At 42.3% G+C, this 27,648-nt stretch overlaps 1 protein-coding gene across 3 annotated transcripts in view; it reads right to left on the bottom strand.

Moving 5' to 3' along the window:
• The window catches only part of CDKAL1 (CDK5 regulatory subunit associated protein 1 like 1), a 654,086-nt gene that overhangs the window by 404,009 nt on the left and 222,429 nt on the right, over window positions 1–27,648 (bottom strand). For all 3 annotated transcript variants that reach the window (XM_030552528.1, XM_030552526.1, XM_030552527.1), the window contains exon 8: window positions 7,349–7,469. In XM_030552528.1, coding sequence (XP_030408388.1) covers window positions 7,349–7,469 — 121 coding nt within the window. The remainder of the gene's footprint in view (window positions 1–7,348; window positions 7,470–27,648) is intronic.

Here is a 27,648-nt window from a genome sequence, read left to right as displayed (position 1 = left end):
ACAGACATCATGCAGACATTCAATCAACTCTTTTTACAAAATATACAAGTTATAAGTTACGATTTATCAACGGTCAGATATACACAGGAATTCAATGTTTGCCAACTGCTGGTAGGAAAATTTCATCTGTCACCCAGGAAGTGAGATTCTAAATCTAGCAGAGTATAAACAATATGTAATTTAAAGAAAAGCTGTGTTATCCGGCACTTTACCAACCAGAAAGCTCTACAAACCAGCATTTCTGATATCCATTAAAAGTCCAGTTGGCACAGGGCTGGCAGGCTCTCTACCTGGTTCTGCATGGCTCCCAGGAAACAGTGACATGTCACTACTGCTCCTAGGCGGAGGAACAACCACAGGGGCTCTATGTGCTGCCCTCACCCCGAGCACTGGCTCCGCAGCTCCCATTGGCCAGGAACTGCGGCCAATGGGAGTTGCGGTGGAGGCACCTGTGTGTGGAGGCAGCGTGCAGAGCCACCTGTCTGCACCTCTACCTAGGAGCAAGAGGGACATGTCACTGCTTGTGAGGAGCCTCCCAAGGTGAGCGCCACCCATATCTGACACCTCAAAACACCTCCCGTGCTCTAACCCTCTGCCCCGAGCTCCCTCCCACACCCAAACTCCCTCCCAGATCCCGTGACCCCAACCCCTAGCCCTGAGCCCCCTCGCACACCCAAACTCCCGCCCTCCATTGGTAACTCTTACTTAACCAGAATTTTTGACTAACTGTCATCCCCCTATTCTCCCAACATGCCAGCTAAAGCTTTTACTGGTACCAACTTGGGAATCAGTGATGTTTAAAGACTCAAAAGATTTTGCTCTCATTAATAATGGCATATATTCTAAACAGTCAATAGAATTAGCCTCCCCATAATTCTTCATCTCTTGCTAATCCTACGTGAATAGCAGAGAAGGCAGCCTTCCAATTCTCTACAAAAGCCACAGCTTCATCTGTATAGAAAAAAAGAGGGTATTCACTTTCTGTCAACCATAATTTGGATTCTTCTCCAGAGGAAGCCATGCCACAGTAAAAAAGAATCCAGATAATTCTCAGTCCTGTTGATATTCTAAAAAGACAAGTGGCTAAACTTCCAGGCAGTCACACCATAGCACCAGGAACCAACCCGGGCTGCTCATCAGCCATATTAAAGAGGCAGCAGCAGCTCCTCTTGACACAAAACCTTCAAATAAGATAAGCACAGTCTAACAGTAGCCTGCAGGAGACATGTTTCCCCAGCTGCAGCGGACAAAGGAAGCCAAAAGTGACACCAGACCACAGAGAGTCAGTGGCACAAACCTCAGAGGGAGAAATATTCCAAGTAAGACAAGTTTAATTGATTCTGAGTTGTTATAAAACTTTCTTGAAGTTAGATTTTATGGGTTTTTTTTTAATTTTCATCTGGCTATATAGATTTATTTTCCATCTATTTCCCCTTGTATTTAGGAATATATACATAACTGGTAAATACCTTTTCTTAAGGAAAATAAAGTACAATGGGGAAACTTGAATCCATAGCAAAAGACAGGAAAGTCAAACAGTATAACTGTGCTCATTCTTTTGAAATGTCATTCCTGTGACATCTATTAGTTCTGAAATAATTTCACTTTTCCTTAAACACTGATGAATATTAGGCCAACAATTTGACCCCATTGTAATAACATCTGATTCCTAACCAACAGCATACTTAATTTGACAAAAACCTGGAATGTCTTAAAGTGCTCTTTGGGAACCTTTCTATCCCTCTGTGAAGTATCATATGCTGGCAAAGGAATTAAGATTGCCCTAATAGGAACCTAAATCATTGCCAAAATCACAATAGTTATCATGCAAAACTAATGCAGTTTAATTGCAACAAATAATTCCCAAACAATAATTATTGCTCTATAAAATCCACACACAGCAATTCTGAGAAGATGTGAACGGGTTACATGCTTCCCTTACATGACATCAATTTGTTTGTAAACCCCCTGATTTCTGGTACCATGCCCCCAACCTCTCCTAGCGTGCTGTCTGCTATAGAAAGCCTCCTGTTCATCTGACATCAACATCAGCTGTTTGCAGTGTTGTTGTAGCCATGTTGGCCCCAGGATATTAGAAAGACAAGGTGGGTGAGGTGATATCTTTTATTGCACCGGCAAAAGAGACAAGCTTTTGAGCTACTTAGAGCTCTTCTTCAGTTCTGGCAATGATTAAAGGGACTGAAATAAGTCTACTTTCATAAAAAGGACACCCAGGAATAAAAAAAGTTTTTGATTAAAGAACAAAATCATATAGTGGGGTGATCTTTTTATATGCACACGTCCCCTAAGAGCTTCCAGACAGTTAAGTCCAAAGCAGACTGGGGAGAATTACAAAGGGATCTCACAAAACTGGGTGACTTTGTTGATAAATGCAAAGCTCTGGCTGTTACTGCTTGAGGCATGCTGCTGTGAATTCTATTCTGTGTATGGAGTCAATGTGGGCTTCTTGATATTGAGTTGGAAACCTAGCCTGAGTAATAGGATCAAGATTGTCTGTGTAGCAGAAAGAACATCATTGTAAGATCAGCCTTTGATCAGCCAATCACTGAGTTATGGAAAGATTTATTGTCTTTTGACAAAGACATGCAGTGACTGCCAGAACATTCGAATATACTCTTCAAGCAGAGGAAAATCCAAACCAGTATTTGCACCAGTATTGCAAGTGGTCCTGGTCTACCAAAAACCAAAGGAATCTCTTGCGTAATGGGTGAATCATGACATAAAAATGCACATCCTGAAGGCTGAGGGCCAAAAAACAATCCCCTGGATCCAACAATGGAATTATAGCTGCAAGAGTCATCATCTTGTACTTCTACACTTTCACAAAGTTGTTTAGGACTCTGACATCTAGAGTAAGTTTCCATCACCCAGCTATCTGACATAATCTGATCCCATGGCAGCTGGAAGTGAGAGAAGTGGTCCCCAAAGGGAGACAAGGTGGGTAAACTGGTGCAGCTAAAAGATCATAATGTGGGGTTGATCCTGACTCTCAACCACTCTGTCAAAACTGATGCTTCAAAGATGCTGAACTGTGAGAGTCAAAGCAGATGTAGATTTATTCATAGGTGGCTCACAGGGTCTTTGGAAATCCAAGAATTTCTGCACAGTTTGTGATTTACTAAATCAGTGGGTCTCAAACTTTTTTTAATGGCGACCCCTTTCACATTGCAAGCCTCTGAGTGCGACCTCCCCTAATAAATTAAACTTTTTAATCTATTTAACACCATTATAAATGCTGGGGATAAGCAGGGTTTGGGGTGGAGGTTGACAACTCGCGACCCCTTCATGTAAAGACCTCACGACTCCCTGAGGGATCCTGACGCCCAGTTTGAGAACCCCTGTACTAAATCTATGTTTGCTTGCAGGTATGTATATATGACAAGGGATTGCATTATGGTCCTGGAATCCTCCAAGGTATATAATGACTTGTCAATGCAAAGAGTTTGAGAAGAGTCATTAAATCTGGATGGTCCTCCACTGAAACCTAATTGCTCTAGACAAAAGACTGGCCCCTGCCCAGAGGAACTGGTTCAGCAGGGGGAGAGGTCACCTAGCAATGAAGTCACCTGGTAAGACACTGTGGTCACCTACTTAAGCTGACCTGCCAGAGGAGACTAAAAGGTTATAAAGGGCAGAAGCCCCTCTATTTTCTCCCTCTCTTCAACCATTTTCCATCAGCTTAAAGGGAGGGAAGCTGCTGCAGGAGCCAGATAAACCTGGAGAGGGATATGATGACCTCCTGCCTGAACACAGAAGGTCCCCCAAGGACTCACAAAGGAAGGGCGAGCTAGAATAAGGGGAAATGTGTAGGGTTCATTACCTTTGTATAGAACCGTGTATTTCTCACATGATTAAATAAAGATCAGTAATGTGTTAGAACTCTGAATAAAGTGTCTGTGTGAGTGATTTAAAAGTTACCGTAGAAATCTAAAACTGATTAAAATGGAAAACTACGAAAGGCTGGGTGAAATAATGAAAAAATATCATTCTTTCCTTTAGACTGTAGAACCAATATATTTATTCTACATGGAGAAGGACAGAACAGGACTGGAGGCACACATCGTTAATGTTTTATTTCCAGTGAGTTCCAGGCCAGATGATGCATATGACATACCAAGTATTACAAGTGAAACTACATTTTGAAATTCTTCTGTCGAGTTTGCCCCTTCATCTCCTTGGTGATGGAAACTGGCTGAAGAAACAATACTACAAAACTGAAAGGCATGTCTTGGGAAACAACAAAAAGTGGTAAGAGGCATCAGATCCTTCTGCAATAAAATAAAATGTGTCTTAAAGCTATCTGGAAATACCAAGTGAGTTATTCACTTTTCATTTAGGTGTTCTAGTACTAGAAGGATAGCAGACATAGAAATTTCTACATTGGACAGATTAGTTTAGAACTAACTATCTCTCTTTTAGCAGGTGAATGAAAAAGCATCAGTCCTCCAAAATCACACAGATTTTTTTCTAGAATCCCACTGGGTGAGAAAACCAGCAGATCTACAAGTCAAATAGCCTATGGCCCTAGTTCCTTGGAAGGAAAGTCTAGCAACTCAGCCTGTTGCCCAGTGGTAAGTGGCCTGTAAGTGGCCTAATAATGGACCTGATAGAAGTGACGGAAAAGGGGACTGCATGAGATTCTTGCGTTGTCTCAGACTGAAGGGGCCAATTACCCGGGAGGCTAATTGTAATCTTGAATAGAGAGTTGCTCGCTAGATAATGTACCAAGGGGCATTACAAACTAGGAAGCAGAAGACTCAGGAAGCAGGAAGGGAAAGGACCAGACCAATCTTTGATCCAGTTGAATTGCTCAGTGGAAAGTCTGACTGGCCAAGCAGGTCAGAAAACAGGCACCAATATGGATTAAACCATGGAAAAGGTAAATAAGATCTTTCCCTAGATGGAAATGAAGCTGTGCTACAGAATGGCATTCTGAACTTACTTCAAATTGATAGGCAGAGAAATCAAATCAGGAGACCATGCAGATAATGAAACAGTTCAGTAACCCTTTTCCCAATAGGAATATAAAATGCAAAATGAGGGGCTTAAATATGGATAATCACACACTACACATGACTGAGGCCTAAATAAAAGTAGAAGACCAAATGAGATATGTGGATAAGGACATGGAAATCAATCTGATTCAACACAAGAAATCCCACCCCCTCCTCAAGTTTGGACATCTACACTGCAATTTTATAGCCCTGCAGTCCCATAAGCGTGTGTCAGCTGACACGGACCAGACACAGGTGTTCTTCTGCAGTGCAGACATACCCTGGGGAACCAAGACTAAAAGCCCAAGTCCTGCTGAAGTCATAGGGTCTTCATAGCTGTCCTGTTGTACGTAAGAGTCTGAATAGCTAACTCTAGTGCCTCTCTGAGTGACAATTTTTGATAAGTGCAGGGAGCAGAAGTACAGAAAGGAGGACTGCATTGTGTATTCCAACGACTCGTGCCTCCCCACACGGAGGGGACAATTTAAAGGGGAGGACACATGAACATCCCACATGTCTGCTCTGACCCCACCTCTGTTCTGAGCTCAGCCCAGGGCTGCCACACAGTCTCCACCTCATGTTACCTGTAGGAGGGGGCGAGCGGGTGGCCTCTGTCCTCCTTCTGTTGCGCCTGTCCTCCCCATACATTCAGCCGCTCACCCTGGCAGCTAGGCTGGGCAGGGAGCAGAACGGAGCCACTTCTCATGGCTGAAGCTGGCTGCTCTGGGTCGCTGTTCTGTGCAGCGTAGCAGCTGCCTGAGTGAGCCTGATTGGGAAGGTGAAAGTGGCCTGCACCCTGCCTGGGCTCTGCTGCTGATGACAGGGGCCAAACATGTCGGGAGGAGTGGGGGCTCATGAGATGTGCTACTATGATAGTGTTATGGACTGACTCTCAATGGGTGGAAGCAGAAGCTGCTATCATAGATTCTCTACACCCAATGAACTCCCTACCTAATCAATTCTCTGTTATACGTACAGATATGAAAAGGAGACACAGGGAAATTTGTGGCTGGACAAGGTATGCTGGGCTAATCTGGTAGAGCAGCCAAAGGAGTAGAGTCAGGCTAGACTGGATTGAATGCACCAATGCTACAGACAGGAGTTTGGAGCTAGGTAAGGCCTTGAAGGAAGGGGGATGGAGAGAGTGAGAGAAGAAAGAGGAAACATAAAAATAGGATCAATTTAATTATTAGAAATTGTAGCCTTCTCAAAGCTCCTTCCAATACATAGGATCACAAATATTCAGTACATTTGTAACTACTGTACCATTTCTTCCTTTCACTATGTAGCTGACACAAAATTAAAATTTTCAGTGAAGTGTACTGTACCAAAAACTAAATTTCAGCACTTTTTCCAATCCACTTTTGAACAAGGAAGTCAGATCAAATAAGGTACTGATGTAAAAAAAAAAAAAAAAACCCTCTCAAACAGCATTCTAAAGCAAGACAGCTAAAATGGACACAGTTAAAATATAAGAGTGATAAATTGTGTCCCATACGTCATTGATTATATGATGTTTACATTCTGAGAAACCTGCTGTGTGTAGCCATTGTGGAACTACTTTTCACCCTTGAAAATTATGGCAAGTATCAAGAGTCATCAACAGTACACCAATGGTAAGACAAGGGGAAAAAAAATAAACAAAAAAAGCAGTACCCTAATCTCGAAAGACAGAGTTATGATGGTGTAACACAGCATCTTCCACCCATCACTCTAGTATACACTCAGATACATGCATACAATAGCTGCAGACTTCAATGGGAGTGATGAGAAGGGTGTATACTTGAAGACAGACTTTGTTCCTAACAATCTTTTCCTTATATCAGATCCCTTTTTAACTGTAATAAAAGTTACTTTTGTCAGTTTAAAATCATGCCTCCACTGTAGCTTTTAGAATACATTTTTAGTTAATTATATAAAACATGAAGGATACACAGTAAAAAGATACAGTACTGAAAGCCCACTTCACTTTAAAATAAGAAGAGAGAGTTTCATTTCCATAAAATAAACCACAGTCGTCTTAAATATACTTACCGCAGGGCAGAGTGGTATAAGAAACCTCTAAGTAGTATAATAAAGGGACATTGTAGAAAATAATTTTAATAAAAACACACAAGTCTTCGTGACAGAAAAGTTATTAGAATGTACACAAGCAAATGAAGATTTCTTTTCTTAGAAAGAACACCATTTAAAATCCTTTATGGTTTTACAATGTTTTTTGCCTCTTTCTTGCTACATGACTCAAAGGAGTGCACACCAGGCCTAGAGAAAAATGAAATTGAATTCCCTAGGTAGTGCTGAATGTTTTATAAGTAAGTTTGGAAGATGCTCACCCTGTATTGATGGAAATGATTTCTATCAGTGGGTTCTTCCTAATCTTTGGCAAATCCAATCGAGCTCCCCCCAGCCGTTTTCCATTATTTTTTTTCTGACCCAGCAGTCTCACAGAGTGACCTTCAAATGAAGCACAAAAATACATTACATATTAAACATGAATCCCATCACTTTACTTTAATTTATTGTTCTACACATATCAAGTGTCTGCATTTAAAAAAAAACCCTGAAAAATGACAAGAAAAAGTAATAATTTGCCCACCAACAGAGTAATGCATAAAGGGACACTAACAGTTAAAATAAATCACATTAAAAATCTAATTTACTTTTCTTAGCCTATTAAATGAAAATGAACTAAACAGCTTCACTTTCATGTTCTCAAGCACTAGCAAAATGCTGCAATGCTTCAGTTGTAAGCATGGCAGGATTTAAAACTATTTCTACATTTTTAAAAATATGAATAGAAATTCTTTTTTTAAAATAATTAACTAAATTTTAATTAATTGGTCTTAAAGCTTATTACAGTGGTTTTCAACCTTTTTTCTTTTGCAGACTCCTAAAAAATTTCGAATAGAGGTGTGAACTCCTTTGGGAATCTTAGACATAGTCGAACCACAGGTTGAAAACCACTGGCTTATTACATAACAGAAGCTAAATTTTGGATCTAATTTATTCTCATTGTGTCAATTTAAGCAAAAATGATTACTAAGTCTCTACTGGCAGAGTGATAGTATATTGTATAGATTCAGAAGAGACATTCCAGGTCAGAGAATGAACGTCATCATAACTTACTTCCTAAGGCCAGTGGTGCACAAGGAGCGCTATCTAAAATTGATATTTTCATGCTGTGTGCAGATGTGTATTAGCTACATCATTGTCTCCACATCCCCTGCCTACAGACTTACAAAGCACACATGCCAGTGGTTCACTCACCTTCAAAAGCAAAATATTGCAATGAAGAGAACAAACAGTGTTTTTATAATAGCTACAGGTTGGGTGTAATGCCCCAGAGTGACAAACAGGAGAACACTTGAGGGTCATATCTCCACAAGCCTAGATTGAGATAGAAGGGTAAAGCAAGTAAAACTCATGGCTAGATATCTGACGGAGATGGAAAGAGGCCTGGCTGAACATCTGACAGAGATGGGAAAAGGTTACTAGTTAAATAAATAAATAAAAATATTCTTCAAGGCTATTAGAATCATCTTCTTCAGTAGAAGACGGGGAAAGGTAGGAAGCTCTTCTTTGATATTGTATGATGCTTGCCATGAATATTTTGTTTTTAAATATACCATTGAAATATAAAACTACCCTCAGGAGAAAAAAAAGAAAAGCATTAAATAAACAATGAAGTCGCAACTGAACTAAGTCCAAATTGCTTCAGTGAAATGGATTTCAAATTCAACTCAAATAAAAAACAAGGTCCAAGCAAGTTTGCTCATTCCTACTATACCAATAGCTTTGCTTAGAAAATTAAATAATTCATCCATCAGTCATGATGTCTCTCCTCTAAGGGCTTTCTTCAGATATTAAGTAATTTAAGAATAATGTGGCATTCATACTATGATCTCTTCCTATAATATGGCTACAGTAACTCACAGTCAAGCAGCTGCATTTGGCATACCATTCCTTTCTGATTCTTAATATAAGTAAATTTTTTCAATCAAAAAACTTTTTAATGAAGAAGTGAGCAAGATTAGCATGATAATGTAATAATTAATACAATAACAGATATCAAAAGTTCAGCGATGCCTGGGAAAGGAATACTATTTTTGTACTAGCACATGACAAAAATTTCATTACATCCTGCTGTGAATTCAGTAATATGCTGCCTTTGCTAATAACATTTGCTAAATTATTCATCTCTACTATCCCATACAAATAGCAATATCTCTGTCTAATGATACAACTAGTTATTTTCCAATCCAATGGTTCATTAAGGAGTCACCAACCTAACAAAATGCATTTTACATATTTTTAATAATAATGGAAGTATAGCAGTATGACATGAATAGAAATTAAACTGTGAGCAGCGTACTCCCTTTCTCTATTTCTTATAAATACTATATCTCTGCAAAAATCTGAACTGAAGGAAAAAGTAAGTTAGTGTGAACAATGGATAGAAAAAGTTTACTGCTACAGTGTTTTATTTGGAATGGGTTATTTTTTTCCAAGCAGAAATCAAAAATAAATGGTCTTCCCAAATCATAAATATGAATTAATAGTAAAGGCACTAAATAGTGTAGATCAGTGGTTCTCAGAGCTGGTCCTCCGCTTGTTCATGGAAAACCCCTTGTGGGCCAGCCCTGTTTGTTTACCTGCTGCGTCCACAGGTTTGGCCAATCACGGCTCCCACTGGCCGTGCTTCACTGCAGGCCAATGGGGGCTGTGGGAAGGGTGGCCAGCACATATAAAACTGTTGGAAAACTAGACAAATATCTAAATGAGTTGATGCAGTCCGTGGAAGACCTCTGCATATCCTCAGGGGTATGTGTACCCTGGTTGAGAATCAATGGGTTAGAAGACCTGACTCTCCTTTGCCTTCATGACACAGGCAAAGAGTCCACATGACATCGCTCCCACCCAACCACCACTGGACACTCTGCGCCATCCTCCCTCACTCTCCTAATATTGTCAGAGATTCCACTAGTACAGATAGAGAAAGCAATTACCCACATTACATCTGACACGTGTTATTGATTCCAAACATCCTACACCCATTTGTAAGATGGACCCAAAATCTTTTTATACCTGATTTGAACAGGAAAGGTTGGTCCGGGCACTCTCAAAAAAAATAGCACTTTGATGCTTCATATATGCAAGACCGAAGACAACTTCTTTCATGGGACAACTTTCAGAAGTCCCCCATCAATAAGAAGAGGATAAGCAAAAGGAAGGGGAGCAGTGTTACGACTGATACCATAATTTAGTATTTACAGAATGCCTGTACTTTTGTAGAGGGAGTCCTTGGACTTACGACACAATTCATTCCTCAGAATTGCATTGTAAATGAAAACGTTGTAAGCTGAAACTGCTTTTTCTCACAGGAATAAATGGTATGAAGGCGGGACTGGTTCCTGAACCAAGTCATGACACACTATTTTCATCATAACAACCCAGATTTTTGTACTAAATGAATTATAGATAACTAATGTTGCAACATCAATGTATTTATGTACACTGTATTTCGTAAACAGCATTCAAATAAACATGTAAATTCACATATGCTGCTCAGATTACCGGCTACATAGGCTCAGAAAGCCAGGGAGAACAGCACAAATGCTGAACCTCGGCCAAGCTTTCTGACTGGCTGAGCCCAGGGCTGGGAACCAATCAAAAACAAGCAGCAACCCTACCCATCAACAAGCTACCCTGCTGCCTTGAAGGCAATCAGAACTGACCCCTCCAGCTCCATATCAGTATAATACAGTGAGGACGTGACTTTAAGTGAACTTTATGCAAATCGAGCGTCGTAAGGATGAAACAAGCATCGTAGGGTCAATTGAAAAGCGTCGTAAGTAGCGTCTGACGTAAGTTGGGCATCGTAAGTCAGAGGACTCCCTGTATTTTGAAGTACAACACACAAGTCCTGGCACATTGAAACTTTTGTTTTTCAACATCAGCTACAAATTTGTGACCACCAAACCTCCCTCCCCCAATAAATATAACAAAGACAGTTTTGTTTTAAACAATAGCTTAAACGTTTACTACTTTGTTTCTATTAAGAAACCAATAGGATTTTATAAAACTGAATCCCTATATGTCTTTACATAACGTAGATCTTTCCTCCTGTTGTGTTTTTGTTTGTTTTCATTACAAATCTTAAAAATAAATATTTTATCTCCCAAAAGGGAAAGATAAGCAACATTCCCCTAAATTAACTGACTGATATCAGTTCCAAACTATTGTTGAGCATGATGCAGAAAATAGTAGCACAAAATCACATTTAGGAACACCTTACACAGCATCAGATTATCAAACGGAAAAAGCTGTGATCAGGTTCCCTTCCAAGGCCATTGCTTGGAGTAAGTTTGTCTACTTTTCTGACTCTACAACATGGAAGCCATGGGTAATTTTGTGAACGCTTTCCTAAACCAAAACACAAGCATTTTCATATGCTTCTGCACAAAACATTCGGCTTATTAACTCATATTTTATTCTAAAGTACAATAAGCAATGGTCTTACATGTTGGCTATCAAACAAAAAATCCCCGAAAGTTTGTTCACAGCTCACAGCATTGAATCAGATGACTAGATTCACACAAGGGTCATGCTTTTAAAACTACCTTGTGACATTTGGATATAGGTTTGTTCTGTGATGCGTATGAGTCCAGAACCTATCTACAGCTGTAGTAATCTCTTACACAATAATGATGGCAAGACAGATATATTTCTATTTGCACTACCATATAAGCAGAGCAAAAAAAACCTGTACTTTATGCAACATTTGAAAGATGTTTAACTAAAGATTTGGCTAAAGCTCCAGAACAACCAGACAATTACTGAATAACCAAAAGAATAAATGGACACAAGTCTGACATCAGGAATCATAACATTCAAAAACCAGTAGGAGAATACTTCAGTCTCTCTGGTCACGCAATAACAGACCACAAATGGCAATTCTTCAACAACAACAAAAACTTCAAAAAGCTGCAGAACTGGAATTAATTTCCAAACTAGATACCATCAGAATAGACATGAATAAAGACTAGGAGTTGTTCGGTCATTACAAAGTCTAAACTTAATTTCCCAATACTAATTTCTCTCTACTGTTACTCACGCCTTCTTGTCAACTATCTGTAATGGGCCACTCTCTTACCACTTCAAAAGTTATTTTTCCTCCCTTGGCATCCTGATATCTGTTATTGTATTAATTTAATTGATTTATCTCATTAGACTGAACTTGGTTAAGCACCCCCATCCTTTCATGTATTTATACCTGCTCCTGTATTTTTTACTTCATACATCTGATGAAGTTGGTTCCAGCCCACGAAAGCTTATGCCCAAATAAATTTGTTAGTCTCTAAGGTGCCACAAGGACTCCTCAGTTTTTTTTTTTGCTGAATAATCAATGCAAATTATGATGCTATTACAATACTAACCAGATCCAGTCAAGAGTTCTGCAGTGCAGAACACTCATACCAAGTGTTATTGGGATCATGTTAGAAACAATTTAAAATCAAAGTTCACTAACGTGCAAAGATGAAGGTTTCAGTCATGGTTCACATTTACACACAAATCAACAAACACAACTCATTCGACTTGGAACAGTCACAAAGAGCCCAATGTTAGAACAAAACAAGAAACAAATCTCTTTTCTGTTCACCTAAACCACAGTTTCTTAACCTTTTCAGGTTGGTAACAGCTAATTCAAGGTTAACATTTCCACATTAATATACTATACTATACTATAATATAATATAATATAAGTCAAGAAAAATGGCAAGCCCATATAATTTAATTGTGAGTGTTGATTTCAAAAGATTGACAGACAATACTTGAGCTTGAAGGGGAAGGATATGTTGGGAGTTACATTTTCTTTCCTTTAGATTGTAACAAGCTTTTCAAAGCCTCATGGCATATCATGATCCTTCCGGGGGTTGGGACTCACTGGCTGAGAAACAATAACCTAAGCCTTTAAGTCACAGGAATTATATTCAAAAGGGTTCAAGCTGTACTGAGTAATTTTTGCCAGTTTGAGATGTTAGGATGATTTCGTGTGGAAGAACTTGACTGAAGGACCATGTATATCTAAATTCAGCAAGTGAATTTCAGTGCTACCAGATAAAATAGATATTAACAATCCTACTGAGTTTCAAAAAAGCCCCAAAGTAGCTCCATTCTGTCAGTAACTTGAGCAACCAATGAGAATCTGCAGGAAATAAAAACTCATTGGAAGATGGAACAGCTAATCCATTGTTAGTTCATTCCCTAAATCCCCACACACTATTTGTTAGAACTACGACCCAGAATTTGCCACTCAAAGAGTACTTCTGGTTGGGCACAATAATATTTTCAGGATATTACCTATAAAATAGACCAAAGTTCAGCTATCTGCAACGTGACTACCTTTGAAAAGTCTTCAAAGATGCAGGAATCCCAAAATTTTGAAAATACTAGTTCATATTGTTTTCATTTTGCTCTATTACTAGCTCTTTCTTGTGCTACTTCCACCACGTATTCTTAAAATATAAATCACCATTTCATCAAGGATCTACAACCTATCCTGAAGGACGATCCATCACTCTCACAGATCTTGAGAGACAGGCCAGTCCTTGCTTAGAGACAGCTCCCCAACCTGAAGCAAACAATCACCAGCAACCACATACCACACAACAAAAACACTAACCCAGGAACCTATCCTTGCAACAAAGACCATTGCCAACTCTGTCCACATATCTATTCAGCAGATACCATCATAGGACCTAATCACATCAGCCGTGCCATCAGGGGCTCGTTCACCTGCACATCTACCAATGTGATATATACCATCATGTGCCAGCAATGCCCCTCTGCCATGTACATTGGCCAAACCGGACAGTCTCTACATAAAAGAATAAATGGACACAAATCAGACGTCAAGAATTATAACATTCAAAAACCAGTTGGAGAACACTGCAATCTCCCTAGCCACTCGATTACAGACCTAAAAGTCGCAATACTACAACAAAAAATCTTCAGAAACAGACTTCAACGAGAGACTGCTGAATTGGAATTCATTTGCAAATTGGACACCATCAAATTAGGCCTGAATAAAGACTGGGAGTGGATGGGCCATTACACAAAGTAAAACTATTTCCCCATGCTTATCTCCTCCCCTCCCCCCAAGTTCGTTACATCTCCTTGTCAATTGCTGGAAATGGGCCATTTTCATTACCACTACAAATTGCTCTTTTTCTCTCCTGCTCATAATAGCTCACCTTAAATGATCACTCTCCTTATAGTGTGTATGGTAACACCCATGGTTTCATGTTCTTGGTGTGTGTGTGTGTGTGTGTGTGTGTGTGTGTGTGTGTGTGTGTGTGTGTGTGTGTGTGTGTGTGTGTGTGTGTGTGTGTGTGTGTGTGTGTGTGTGTGTGTGTGTGTGTGTGTGTGTGTGTCTTCCTACTGTATTTTCCACTACATGAATCCAATGAAATGGGGCTGTAGCAGATGAAAGCTTATGCTCAAATAAATATATTAGTCTCTAAGGTGCCACAAGTATGGAAGGTGAGCATTCTGCTGTTGTAACCTGTGCAGGTTGTGCCATGTTTGTCTTTCTTCCACAGGATACAAGCGACTTTGTCTGTACAAAGTGCAAGCTGGGCTTCATATTGGAAGAGAAAGTTAAGAGGTCTCAAGCAACATGTATGGACCCTACGTTGCATAAGAGAAAATGAAGATTTCCTGGACAGATGTCAGGATATGCTTCTATGGGCACAACGGCCTGAAGAATCGGAGCAGGTTGGCCTGAAGAATCGGAGCAGGTTGTGCAGAGTGGAGAGAGGGACGGTGAAGAAATTTGGCAGCATGTGACCTCCAGAAGAAGAAAGAGGTGCGTCCATGTACCAGCAATGGAGATACAGATGAGCAACCACTTTCATGTTCTTTCCACAGGTACTAATGCGGAGAGTGGACTAGATGGTACATCTGAGAGAAGGGAGCAGAAGGAGACTCCACCGATTGGAAAGCACGAGATGCACTGTCCTAGGGATGGGGGTTCCACAACCACAGCTCCAAAGAGGAGGAGGAGGAGGGTGATGGTGGTGGTTGGGGACTCCCTCCTCAGGGGGACTAAGTCATCTATCTGCTGCCCCGACTGAGAAAACCGAGAGGTCTGCTGCTTGCCAGGAGCTAGGATTCACGATGTGACGGAGAGACTGCCGAGACTCATCAAGCCCTCGGATCGCTACCTCTTCCTGCTTCTCCACATCGGCATCAATGATACTGCCAAGAATGACCTTGAGCAGACCACTGCAGACTACGAGGCTCTGGGAAGAAGGATAAAGGCGTTTGAGGCGCAAGTGGTGTTCCTGTCCATCCTCCCTGTGCAGGGAAAAGGCTTGGGTAGGGATCGTCGAACTGTGGAAGTCAATGAATGGCTACGCAGGTGGTGTCGGAGAGAAGGCTTTGGATTCTTCGGCCATGGGATGGTGTTCCAAGAAGGAGGAGTGCTAGGCAGAGACGGGCTCCACCTAATGAAGAGAGGGAAGAGCATCTTCGCAAGCAGGCTGGCTAACCTAGTGAGGAGGGCTTTAAACTAGGTTCAGCAGGGGAAGGAGACCAAAGCCCTGAGGTAAGTGGGGAAATAGGATACCGGGAGGAAGCATGAGCAGGAGAGTGCAAGAGGGGAGGACTCCTGTCTCAGATCGAGAAAGCAGGACAATCAGCGAGTTATCTTAAGTGCCTATACAAAAATGCAAGAAGCATGGGATACAAGCAGCAAGAACTGGAAGTTCTGGCACAGTCAAGGAACTATGATGTGATTGGAATAACAGAGACTTGGTGGGATAACTCACATGACTGGAGTACTGTCATGGATGGATATAAACTGTTCAGGAAGGACAGGCAGGGCAGAAAAGGTGGGGGAGTTGCATTGTATGTAAGAAAGCAGTATGACTGCTCAGAGCTCCGGTATGAAACTGCGGAAAAACCTGAGAGTCTCTGGACTCAGTTTAGAAGTATGAGCAACAAGAGTGATGACGGGGTAGGAGCCTGCTATAGACCACCAGACCAGGAGGATAAGGTGGACGAGGCTTTCTTCCGGCAACTACCAGAAGTTACTAGATCACAGGCCCTGGTTCTCATGGGAGACTTGAATCACCCTGCTATCTGCTGGGAGAACAATACAGCAGTGCACAGACAATTCAGGAAGTTTTTGGAAAGTGTAGGGGACAACTTCCTGGTGTAAGTGCTGGAGGAACCAACTAAGGGCAGAGCTCTTCTTGACCTGCTGCTCACAAACACAGAAGAGTTAGTAGGGGAAGCAAAAGTGGATGTGAACCTGGGAGGTAGTGACCATGAGATGGTCAAGTTCAGGATCCTGACAAGGAAGAAAGGAGAGCAGCAGAATACAGACCTTGGACTTCAGAAAAGCAGACTTTGACTCCTTCAGGGAACTTATGGGCAGGATCCCCTGGAAAAATAACATGAGAGGGAAAGGAGTCCAGGAGAGCTGGCTGTATTTTAAAGAATCCTTATTGAGGTTGCAGGAAAAAAACATTCCGATGTGTAGGAAGAATAGTAAATATGGCAGGCGACCAGCTTGGCTTAACAGTGAAATCCTCGCTGATCTTAAACGCAAAAAAGAAGCTTACAAGAAGTGGAAGATTGGACAAATGACCATGGAGGAGTATAAAAATATGGCTCAGGCATGCAGAAGTGAAATCAGGAAGGCCAAATCACACTTGGAGTTGCAGCTAGCAAGAGATGTTAAGAGAAACAAGAAGGGTTTCTTCAGGCATGTTAGCAAAAAGAAGAAAGTCAAGGAAAGTGTGGACCCTTTACTGAATGAAGGAGGCAACCTAGTGACAGAGGATGTAGAAAAAGCTAATTTACTCAATGATTTTCTTGCCTCTTTCTTCGCAAACAAGGTCATCTCCCAGACTGCTGCACTGGGAAGCACAGTATGGGGAAAAGGTGACCAGTCCTCTGTGGAGAAAGAAGTAGTTCGGGACTATTTAGAAAAACAGGACGAGCAGAAGTCCAAGGGGCCAGATGTGCTGCATCCAAGGGTGCTAAAGGAGTTGACAGATCTGATTGCAGAGCCATTGGCCATTATCTTTGAAAACATGGCAATCAGGGGTGGTCCCGAATGACTGGAAAAAGGCTACTGTAGTGCTAATCTTTAAAAAAGGGAAGGAGGAGGATCCGGGGAACTATAGGCCAATCAGCCTCACTTCAGTCCCTGGAAAAATCATGGAGCAAGTTCTCAAGGAATCAATTCTGAAGCACTTAGAGGAGAGGAAAGTGATCAGGAACAGTCAGCATGGATTCACCAAGGGCAAGTCATGCCTGACTAACCTAATTGCCTTCTATGAGGAGATAACAGTCTGTGGATGAGGGGAAAGCAGTGGCTGTATTATTCCTTGACTTTAGAAAGCTTTTGATACCGTCTCCCACAATATTCTTGCCGGCAAGCTCAAGAAGTATGGGCTGGATGATTGGACTACAAGGTGGATAGAAACCTGTCTAGCTCATCGGGCTCAACAGGTAGTGATCAATGGCTCCATGTCTAGTTGGCAGTCGGTTTCAAGCGGAGTGCCCCAAGGGTTGGTCCTGGGGCCAGTTTTGTTCAATATCTTCATTAATGATCTGGAGGATGGCGTGGACTGCACTCTCAGCAAATTTGCAGATGACACTAAATTTGGAGGAGTGGTAGATATGCTGGAGGGTAGGGATAGGATACAGAGGGACCTAGACAAATTAGAGGACTGGGCCAAAAGAAATCTGATGAGGTTCAACAAGGGCAAGTGCGGAGTCCTGCACTTAGGACGGAAGAATCCCATCACTGTTACATATTAGGGACCGAATGGCTAGGAAGCAATTCTGCAGAAAAGGACCTAGGGGTTACTGGATATGAGTCAACACTGTGCCCTTGTTGCCAAGAAGGCTAACAGCATTTTGGGCTGTATAAGCAGGGGCACTGCCAGCAGATCAAGGGATGTGATCATTTTCCTCTATTCGACATTGGTGAGGCCTCATCTAGAGTACTGTGTCCAGTTTGGGGCCCCACACTACAAGGAGGATGTGGAAAAATTGGAAAGAGTCCAGCGGAGGGCAACAAAAATGATTAGGGGGCTGTACCACATGACTTATGAGGAGAGGCTGAGGGCCCTGGGATTGTTTAGTCTGCAGAAGAGAAGGATGAGGGGGGATTTGATAGCTGCTTTCAAATATCTGAAAGGGGGTTCCAAAGAGGATGGATCTAGACTGTTCTCAGTGGTACCTGATGACAGAACAAGGAGTAATGGTCTCAAGTTGCAGTGGGGGAGGTTTAGGTTGGATATTAGGAAAAACTTTTTCACTCAGAAAGTGGTGAAGCACTGGAATGGTTTACCTAGGAAGGTGGTGGAATCTCCTTCCTTGGAAGTTTTTAAGATCAGACTTGTCTAAGCCCTGGCTAGGATGATTTAGTTGGGGAATTGGTCCTGCTTTGAGCAGGGGGTTGGACTAGATGACCTCCTGAGTTCCCTTCCAATCCTGATACTTTATAATTCTATGATCATTCTGTGATATAAATGAGAGGAAAGAGGAGATGGTGAAAGAAGCAATAGAGAGAGGTTGCCTTATTTTAGGTCTCAATAGGTTCCAGCAGAAAAGCTCTGTTCATGCATTTCAGTACATTTCTGCTCATTCAAACAAAGTGAGAGAGGAAAGAGATACCAAAAGATGAAGATTCTGGTGAATATTTTCATAACACCTAACCTGGGACTGAGAGGCAGGGGTTTCCCGATGAAAATCTATTTTACATTTGAAAATTTTAAATTGTAAACAATATGACATGATCCTGCCCTCTTCTTCATATTTGTCTCTATTTTTATTAAGTTTAACCAGGGAATAATTCCTGGATCAATTCTTCTTGAAGCAGCCCTACTGCTAGTGATTGACAAGAGTTGCTATTTCTGGCAGAATGGATTTTCCTCAATCTCTTCCCCCTCTCTCCCGACCACTTTTGGTTTCCATTTTTCTTTCCTATGTTATATCTCCTCTCCTATGTTTTTTCTGATGTGGTCTCTCTCTTCACCCACTGTCTGCTTCACTACTCTATTTTTCCAGTCTCCTCAAGGTTTGTGCTGTAAGCAAATTCCTCCCTTCATATTGCTCACTGCCCTTGCCTCCTTTTCTCTGTCCTCCTTCTTTTCCGCTCTGTGCCTCTCTAATTCCCCTCAATTTCTTCCTCTCTACAATTGTTCTGCCTTTTTCCCCTTAGCTCCTGCCCAGAAGGGCTTAAAGCAGTCCTGGCAGAGGGCTGGGGCAGGGGAAAAGCTGGGCTGATTGGCAGAGCAGCTGCTGCTGGGCCACGCCTCAACCAGGCCACAGCTGGCCTGTATAAAAATGCTGTGAGCCAGAAGCCCAGTAAGTCTCCCTCTGCTAGAGGGAGAAGGACCTGACTGCAGGGACTTTAGCACGACACCTAGATTGGGAGCAGGGCTGGGGAAGGGCCGGGGAGCTGGGAGCTCTGGCCTGGAAAGCCCCAGGCTGCAGGCCTGATTACAGGCCGAATAGATGCAGGGTTGCAACAGGGCAGCCCATGAGTAGGCAGGGGCAGCAGGTCCAAACCCCTCTGCCTGTGATGAGTGGCTTATACTGCAGTCTGCCCCAGTGAACGGAGGTTAGATGGAGACTGGGCAGTAGCCAAGACTGAGGTGAAGTGGGGATAGCGGGTAGGGGTTGCCCTGGGAGGAGGAAACCCAGAACCTCAGAATGTGGAGGAACTGCCAGGGGGGCAGCAACCCAGAGAAAACGGGCACTGGAGTCTGGGAGGGACACGGAGGCTAAGTTGTGGTGAATCACCGGCCTGCAGAGGGCGCTCTGGGCTGGAAATCGAGATAATTCCCTGAGAGACCAGCAGGAGGCGCCGCCCGGTGAGTCTGCACATGCTTACACCTCCTAACTTCACCTCCTCTCATCATTTCTTTTTTCTCTCTAGGGGGTTGGCAGAGCTCCCACCCTCTCTCTCTTCCTCTAACAGCTTCTATCCCTCCTCAAGCTGAACTTCAGTCACAAATTGGCAATTTTCCAGACAGTACACCAAATATTACACTTAGCTAAACCTGACTCAAAGTTTTTATTCTTTATTTTGGCTCTTATTCTTTCAGCATTTTTCTTAATGTGAGGCTGCTTGTCCTCAACAATTATGAAGATGTAGAAAGTTGAGAACATTTTAGTCCTGAAACATTATCAGAACGGTGAAATCAGACAACGCATGCAATTATTATTTAACATTATGGCAAAGACACACTTATTATTTAGAGAATATTATAAGTAAGGATATTATATTTTAGCACACTCCACTTATATGCTCACCTTTAGGTGAACTATCAAAATACTATCAGTGATTCATAATTAGTTAACATATGAGGTCAATTAAACAGTTGGCAAACATTGGTTAATATTTAAACTAGGAATGGATGGGCTACTTCACCAGACAGGTCAATGTGACTGAAAGCTAGAGAGGTTATGTGAAGTATGAAAGGTTCAAGCCTGAAGTAATTTCCTTTGCTTGTTTTCAACAATCCAGTCCAGTGACCCATTATAACACTCTATTTTGTGAAAACGTCAGACAGACACAATGTGATTCAATCTGCACTTATAGTCTCCCCATGTCCCAAGAGTGGAATAAATTGTGTATGAATACTACAGTTCTAGCTCCTACAGAAAAGAAAATATCCCCTACAGAACAATTTAACTTCAAGAGGAAATTTAAAAGTAAGCTGATGTCTACGAAAAAAAAATACCCCAACCTCAAACATCTATAATGGCTTTAAGGGTCTGAATTAGTGAAAGGTGGAAATTAAAAATTAAAAAATATGGTAAGAGTTAGCAGTTACGGCCCCTCCTTCAAGTCTACAATGAGAGTAAGGCTTATTCCTTTGTCCACCATTGCATATACTTTTTAAAACAATGTTACACAAGCACACATACCCTATTACAAAAATTAGGGTTTTACAATCATATAGAAAATGTTGACTTGTAAATGTGACCAGCATAGATACAGATATCCTATGGCTTCCATCAGTGTGGAAAGCCTACTTTATTGGTCCACCAGCTGAAAATGATGATTCCAAATTAGTTTCAAATGTCTCTACAGGATGAACACCTGCAAACACAGGCATTTTGTTCATGAAAGCATTAACATAATATGGTCATATTCTCTCCTACATCACTGACAGTAATTCCACCCTTTTCCCTATTCAGCGAACAGGAGCTGCTAACAGGGAGTTTCACAGGGGAGTTTGGAAGGGAGTGAGGGTCCCTTGTCGGTCTCATCTGTGACCCACTGGTCCCCTGAACCTATAAACCAAGCCACATCCAAAACCTTTCTGTTTAAAGCAGAGCAGAGTGGACAGGGAGCTGCAGATGGGAATTTGAGAGAGTCTGACAGAGGGAGGCTTATGATGGTTAGGAGGACCTGCAACACCTGTGGCAGCACTGCTTCTGTCTCCTCCACCTGCGCCTGTAGCCAGACAGAGCACCAAAGCATGGATGCTTTTACCCAGATTCTGGTGTGGGTTTGCAAAGACTGTAACTTGCAATTTCCACTTACTGATATCCAGGTTGGGGATGGCATCCAATGTGAAAGGTGCCTACTGGTGGAATCTCTCAGGCAGCAGGTGGGAGAGCTACAGGAGGAGGTGGCTAGGCTGAGGAATATCCGTATCCATGAGCAATTCCTGGACAGTATCCATGTGGAGACAGCTGACGTAGCTGTCCCAGTTCACAGGACTACTGACACACCAGTGGAGAAGGAGATGGCTCAGGGTGGACACTGGCAGCTGGTTACTTCTGGCAGCAGGCAGTGCTCCACCCCTGCTGCGAACCCTCCTGCTGTGGTAATAGATAACCGTTATGCTCTTCTTGATACAGGAGAGAAGGAATCACCCCCAACAGTTAAGGAGGGGAAGCCTCGTACCCCTAAGGCTGGGAGGTCTGCTGCCACCACTGATAATAAGAAACGTAGGGTAGTGGTGGTTGGAGACCCTCTGCTGAGGGGGACAGAGCCACCCATCTGTCGCCCTGACCGTTCATCCCGGGAGGTATGCTGCCTGCCAGGGGCCTGTATCCGAGATGTTACAGAGGCATTGTCGAGGATTATCCAGCCTTCTGACTACTACCCCATGCTACTCATCCATGCGGGCACAAATGATACTGTGAGGTGTGACACTGAGCAGGTCAAGAGTGACTACAGGGCTCTGGGAGTACGAGTTAAGGAGTTTGGAGCGCAGGTGGTATTCTCTTCGATTCTTCCTGTCGAAGGTGGGGGCCCAGGCAGAGAGAGATGCATCGTGGAGGTGAATGCCTGGCTGCGAAGATGGTGTCGCCAGGAGGGCTTTGGCTTCCTCGACCACGGGATGCTATTCGAGGAAGGACTGCTAGGCAGAGATGGCCTTCACCTTTCGAGGAGGGGAAAGGCCGTATTTGCGCACAGACTGGCTAACCTAGTAAGGAGGACTTTAAACTAGGTTCGACGGGGACAGGTGAGCAAACCCCACAGGTAAGTGGGGAACAAGACCTGGGAGATGGGTCGGAAACAGGAGGGAGCATGGGCTATAATGACAGGGAGAAAGGAGGGTCAAGGCAAAGCTGGGAGGCAAGATCAAACCAGTATCTTAGATGCCTATATACAAATGCAAGAAGTATGGGTAATAAGCAGGAAGAACTGGAAGTGCTAATAAATAAATACAACTATGACACTGTTGGCCTTACTGAAACTTGGTGGGATAATACACACGACTGGAATGTTGCTGTGGATGGGTATAGTTTGCTCAGGAAGGATAGACAGGGGAAAAAGGGAGGAGGTGTTGCCTTATATATTAAAAATGTACACACTTGGACTGAGGTGGAGATGGACATAGGAGATGGAAGTGTTGAGAGTCTCTGGGTTAGGCTAAAAGGGGTAAAAAAACACGGGTGATGTCGTGCTGGGAGTCTACTACAGGCCACCTAATCAAGTGGAAGAGGTGGATGAGGCTTTTTTCAAACAACTAACAAAATCATCCAAAGCCCAAGATTTGGTGGTGATGGGGGACTTCAACTATCCAGATATATGTTGGGAAAATAATACTGCGGGGCACAGACTATCCAATAAGTTCCTGGACTGCATTGCAGACAACTTTTTATTTCAGAAAGTTGAAAAAGCTACTGGGGGGAAGCTGTTCTAGACTTGATTTTAACAAATAGGGAGGAACTCATTGAGTATTTGAAAGTAGAAGGAAGCTTGGGTGAAAGTGATCATGAAATCATAGAGTTTGCAATTCTAAGGAAGGGTAGGAGGGAGTACAGCAAAATAGAGACAATGGATTTCAGGAAGGCAGATTTTGGTAAGCTCAGAGAGCTGATAGGTAAAGTCCCATGGGAATCAAGACTGAGGGGAAAAACAACTGAGGAGAGTTGGCAGTTTTTCAAAGGGACGCTATTAAGGGCCCAAAAGCAAGCTATTCCGATGGTTAGGAAAGATAGAAAATGTGGCAAAAAACCACCTTGGCTTAACCACGAGATCTTGCGTGACCTACAAAATAAAAAGGCGTCATATAAAAAATGGAAACTAGGTCAGATTACAAAGGATGAATATAGGCAAATAACACAGGAATGCAGAGGCAAGATTAGAAAGGCAAAGGCACAAAATGAGCTCAAACTAGCTATGGGAGTAAAGGGAAACAAGAAGACTTTTTATCAATACATTAGAAGCAAGAGGAAGACCAAGGACAGGGTAGGCCCACTGCTCAGTGAGGAGGGGGAAACAGTAACGGGAGACTTGGAAATGGCAGAGATGCTTAATGACTTCTTTGTTTCGGTCTTCACTGAGAAGTCTGAAGGAATGTCCAATATAGTGAATGCTTACAGGAAGAGGGTAGGTTTAGAAGATAAAATAAAAAAAAGAGCAAGTAAAAAATCACTTAGAAAAGTTAGATGCCTGCAAATCACTAGGGCCTAATGAAATGCATCCTAGAATACTCAAGGAGTTAATAGAAGAGGTATCTGAGCCTCTAGCTATTATCTTTGGGAAATCATGGGAGACGGGGGAGATTCCAGAAGACTGGAAAAGGGCAAATATAGTGCCCATCTATAAAAAGGGAAATAAAAACAACCCAGGAAACTACAGACCAGTTAGTTTAACTTCTGTGCCAGGGAAGATAATGGAGCAAGTAATTAAAGAAATCATCTGCAAACACTTGGAAGGTGGTAAGGTGATAGGGAATAGCCAGCATGGATTTGTAAACAACAAATAGAGTCAAACTAATCTGATAGCATTCTTTGATAGGATAACAAGCCTTGTGGATAAGGGAGAAGCGGTGGATGTGATATACCTAGACTTTAGTGAGGCATTTGATACGGTCTTGCATGATATTTTTTATAGATAAACTAGGAAAGTACAATTTAGATGGGGCTACTATAAGGTGGGTGCATAACTGGTTGGATAACCGTACTCAGAGAGTAGTTATTAATGGCTCCCAATCCTGCTGGAAAGGTATAACAAGTTGGGTTCCGCAGGGGTCTGTTTTGGGACCGGCTCTGTTCAATATCTTCATCAACGATTTAGATGTTGGCATAGAAAGTACGCTTATTAAGTTTGCGGACGATACCAAACTGGGAGGGATTGCAACTGCTTTGGAGGACAGGGTCAAAATTCAAAATGATCTGAACAAATTGGAAAAATGGTCTGAGGTAAACAGGATGAAGTTCAATAAAGATAAATGCAAAGTGCTCCACTTAGGAAGAAACAATCAGTTTCACACATAGAGAATGGGAAGAGACTGTCTAGGAAGGAGTATGGCAGAAAGAGATCTAGGGGTCACAGTGGACCACAAGCTTAATATGAGTCAACAGTGTGATACTGCTGCAAAAAAAGCAAACGTGATTCTGGGATGCATTAACAGGTGTGTTGTAAACAAGACACGAGAAGTCATTCTTCCGCTTTACTCTGCGCTGGTTAGGCCTCAACTGGAGTAGTGTGTCCAGTTCTGGGCACCGCATTTCAAGAAAGATGTGGAGAAATTGGAGAGGGTCCAGAGAAGAGCAACAAGAATGATTAAAGGTCTTGAGAACATGACCTATGAAGGAAGGCTGAAGGAATTGGGTTTGTTTAGTTTGGAAAAGAGAAGACTGAGAGGGGACATGATAGCAGTTTTCAGGTATCTAAAAGGGTGTCATCAGGAGGATGGAGAAAACTTGTTCACCTTAGCCTCCAATGATAGAACAAGAAGCAATGGGCTTAAACTGCAGCAAGGGAGATTTAGGTTGGACATTAGGAAAAAGTTCCTAACTGTCAGGGTAGTTAAACACTGGAATAGATTGCCTAGGGAACTTGTGGAATCTACATCTCTGGAGATACTTAAGAGTAGGTTAGATAAATGTCTATTAGGGATGGTCTAGAAAGTATTTGGTCCTGCCATGAGAGCAGGGGACTGGACTCGATGACCTCTCGAGGACCCTTCCAGTCCTAGAGTCTATGATTCAGTATGTCATCTTCACAGATCGCCTTGGAATACAGAGCTGTGACAGATTAAATGTCTGGGAAAGAAGTTGGAGGGTCAATGATGTAAAAAGTACTCCAAGTCCAACTCCTGTGGCATAGAGAGTGTTCAAACTCTTATGATCTGATACGGCTGTGGTGGAGACAAAGTTTTCTTTCCTTCATTATTGAATCTGCATACTCTTGGAACCATTTCTGGTGCCTGGCAATCTGATGCATCTTGGTAACATCTTGCTGGAAACAAGTCACTGAGAAATTTTCTATTACTTACGGGATAAGAATAAATTTAAGTGACTGGTCTCTTCCATGGGGAGAGGCTTTTGCTTGAGTACAAATATCATTTGATACAAGCTTTGACGATAAAAATTACAGTTCTGCAATACAAAAACCAGAAGTTGTCAAAACTTAAGTGTATTCTGCTGCACAGTATCCACACGGGATAAGTAGTCTCCAAGAAGCTGCAGATATAGCCATATGGTACTAATGGAATGCTTTGGAAATGGTCCTTTGCATGGTATAGTTTCCAGAATTTACCAGACTCAACAGAATAATTCTATGAGAGGTAAGAAATTTCACAGCCAGCTGAAAGATTATAGAAGGAATTAAGGCACTTTTGTGATAAAAGCTGTGGTGATGTAAGAGTTGAAGGCAACTCTATCTCTTGAACGCAACTCAGTCAACATAGCTTCCTCAATAGGCAGCTGATATGACATCAAATATGAGTCTTCTTGTCTTGTATCTCCAAGACTTGAGAGGACTGAAGGTAAAGCAAAAAGTAAAGCTACATCATAAAAAATGTTTCAAGTCTATTTCTATAATACAGAAAGCTGAAGTGGCCATTAGAAACACGTAAATATATTATTTTCAAGTCTATGAAGCAAAGACCATCTTTGGAGGTCTATTTCTCAAATCAGTAGGCTAAGTCTTCCCTCTGAGGCCTTGTCTACACTACACAGTTTTGTCAGCAAAAGGCAGTTTTTGTCGATAAACCAATGCTACTTTTGGTGGCAAAACTCTCCTGTTTTGCTGACAAAAAAAGCCCAGCTTGATGAGAGGCATAGAGCTTTTCATGGCAAAGTTAGAGTGACAAAGCATCAGTGTAGACACTGCATTCATTATGTCACCTTAACTGGCCTCCAGGAGATATCCCACAATGCCCACTGTGACTGCTGTGCTCATTTTTTTGATCTCTTCTGTCCTGCATCCTGCTACACAGGCATGCACCCCTCCCCTTTAAACACCAGGAAGTTCTGAAACTGCTCAGTGTGGAGAGCTCACATAGCTCCTGCCTGGACTACAAGGGAGGATTGGATCATTGGTCTGTGGAGAGAGGAGGCTCTGGAGAACTCGCAGGGAATCACAGAATCAAAACATTAACTTGGAATCCTGCTTTCCCTGGCACTAGCAATGCAGCAGCTGGCAAGCAAGTGGGCTGCTGCTGGGGGAGGGAGCACAGAAGAGCAAGGGAGGGAGGTGGGGGCTGATGTTGGGGGGTGTCCCCCTTCCCCTGCCTCAGGATTGGTTGCTTCCGGCTGCTGTCTGAACTTAAAAGAGACAGCATACTGACACACTCATTCTCCCCCAAAACACACACACACACCCTGTCTCACACACTCCCCCTTTGCCCCCCAAACTTCAGTTGAAAAGCAGCAGGCAATCTAGTAGAATGCCCCTTGAATGATGGGATTGAGAAACCTGAATCATGTGACATCATGTAAGTTTTGAACTCACCAACAGGGCTAATTTTTTTTTTTTTTTAGTTTAATTGAAGAGGAAATGATTGTGCTGGTGGTTCGGGGAGACTGCTGAAATTGTATCAGGTTTATTTTTTCATATCATCTTCAGGATCCATGTATTTTGTACTATTTCAGCTCAAGAAGTCAAAGAAAAATCTCAGAAATAACCCCTTCAGAGTGGAACTTGAGCAAGCATGGACTCAGTCTATGAAGAGTACTACTCCGGAAACTGGTGCTCGGACAATCTCTCTGTGAACTCTACGAAGGATTTTTTCAGACTGCATAAGAATGTTGATGTTTATATCTGTCCTGTAGAGCCCAGCTGCTGTGTTCTGTAAGTCTATTCAATTTCAATATCCAGAGTAAACATTATTCAAGTTTGTGGAGA

Source organism: Gopherus evgoodei, chromosome 2, assembly GCF_007399415.2.
Source record: "Gopherus evgoodei ecotype Sinaloan lineage chromosome 2, rGopEvg1_v1.p, whole genome shotgun sequence".
NCBI classification, from domain to species: Eukaryota; Metazoa; Chordata; order Testudines; family Testudinidae; genus Gopherus; species Gopherus evgoodei.
Note: the sequence above shows the minus strand (reverse complement) of the source record. Positions and strands in the feature narration are given on the sequence as shown.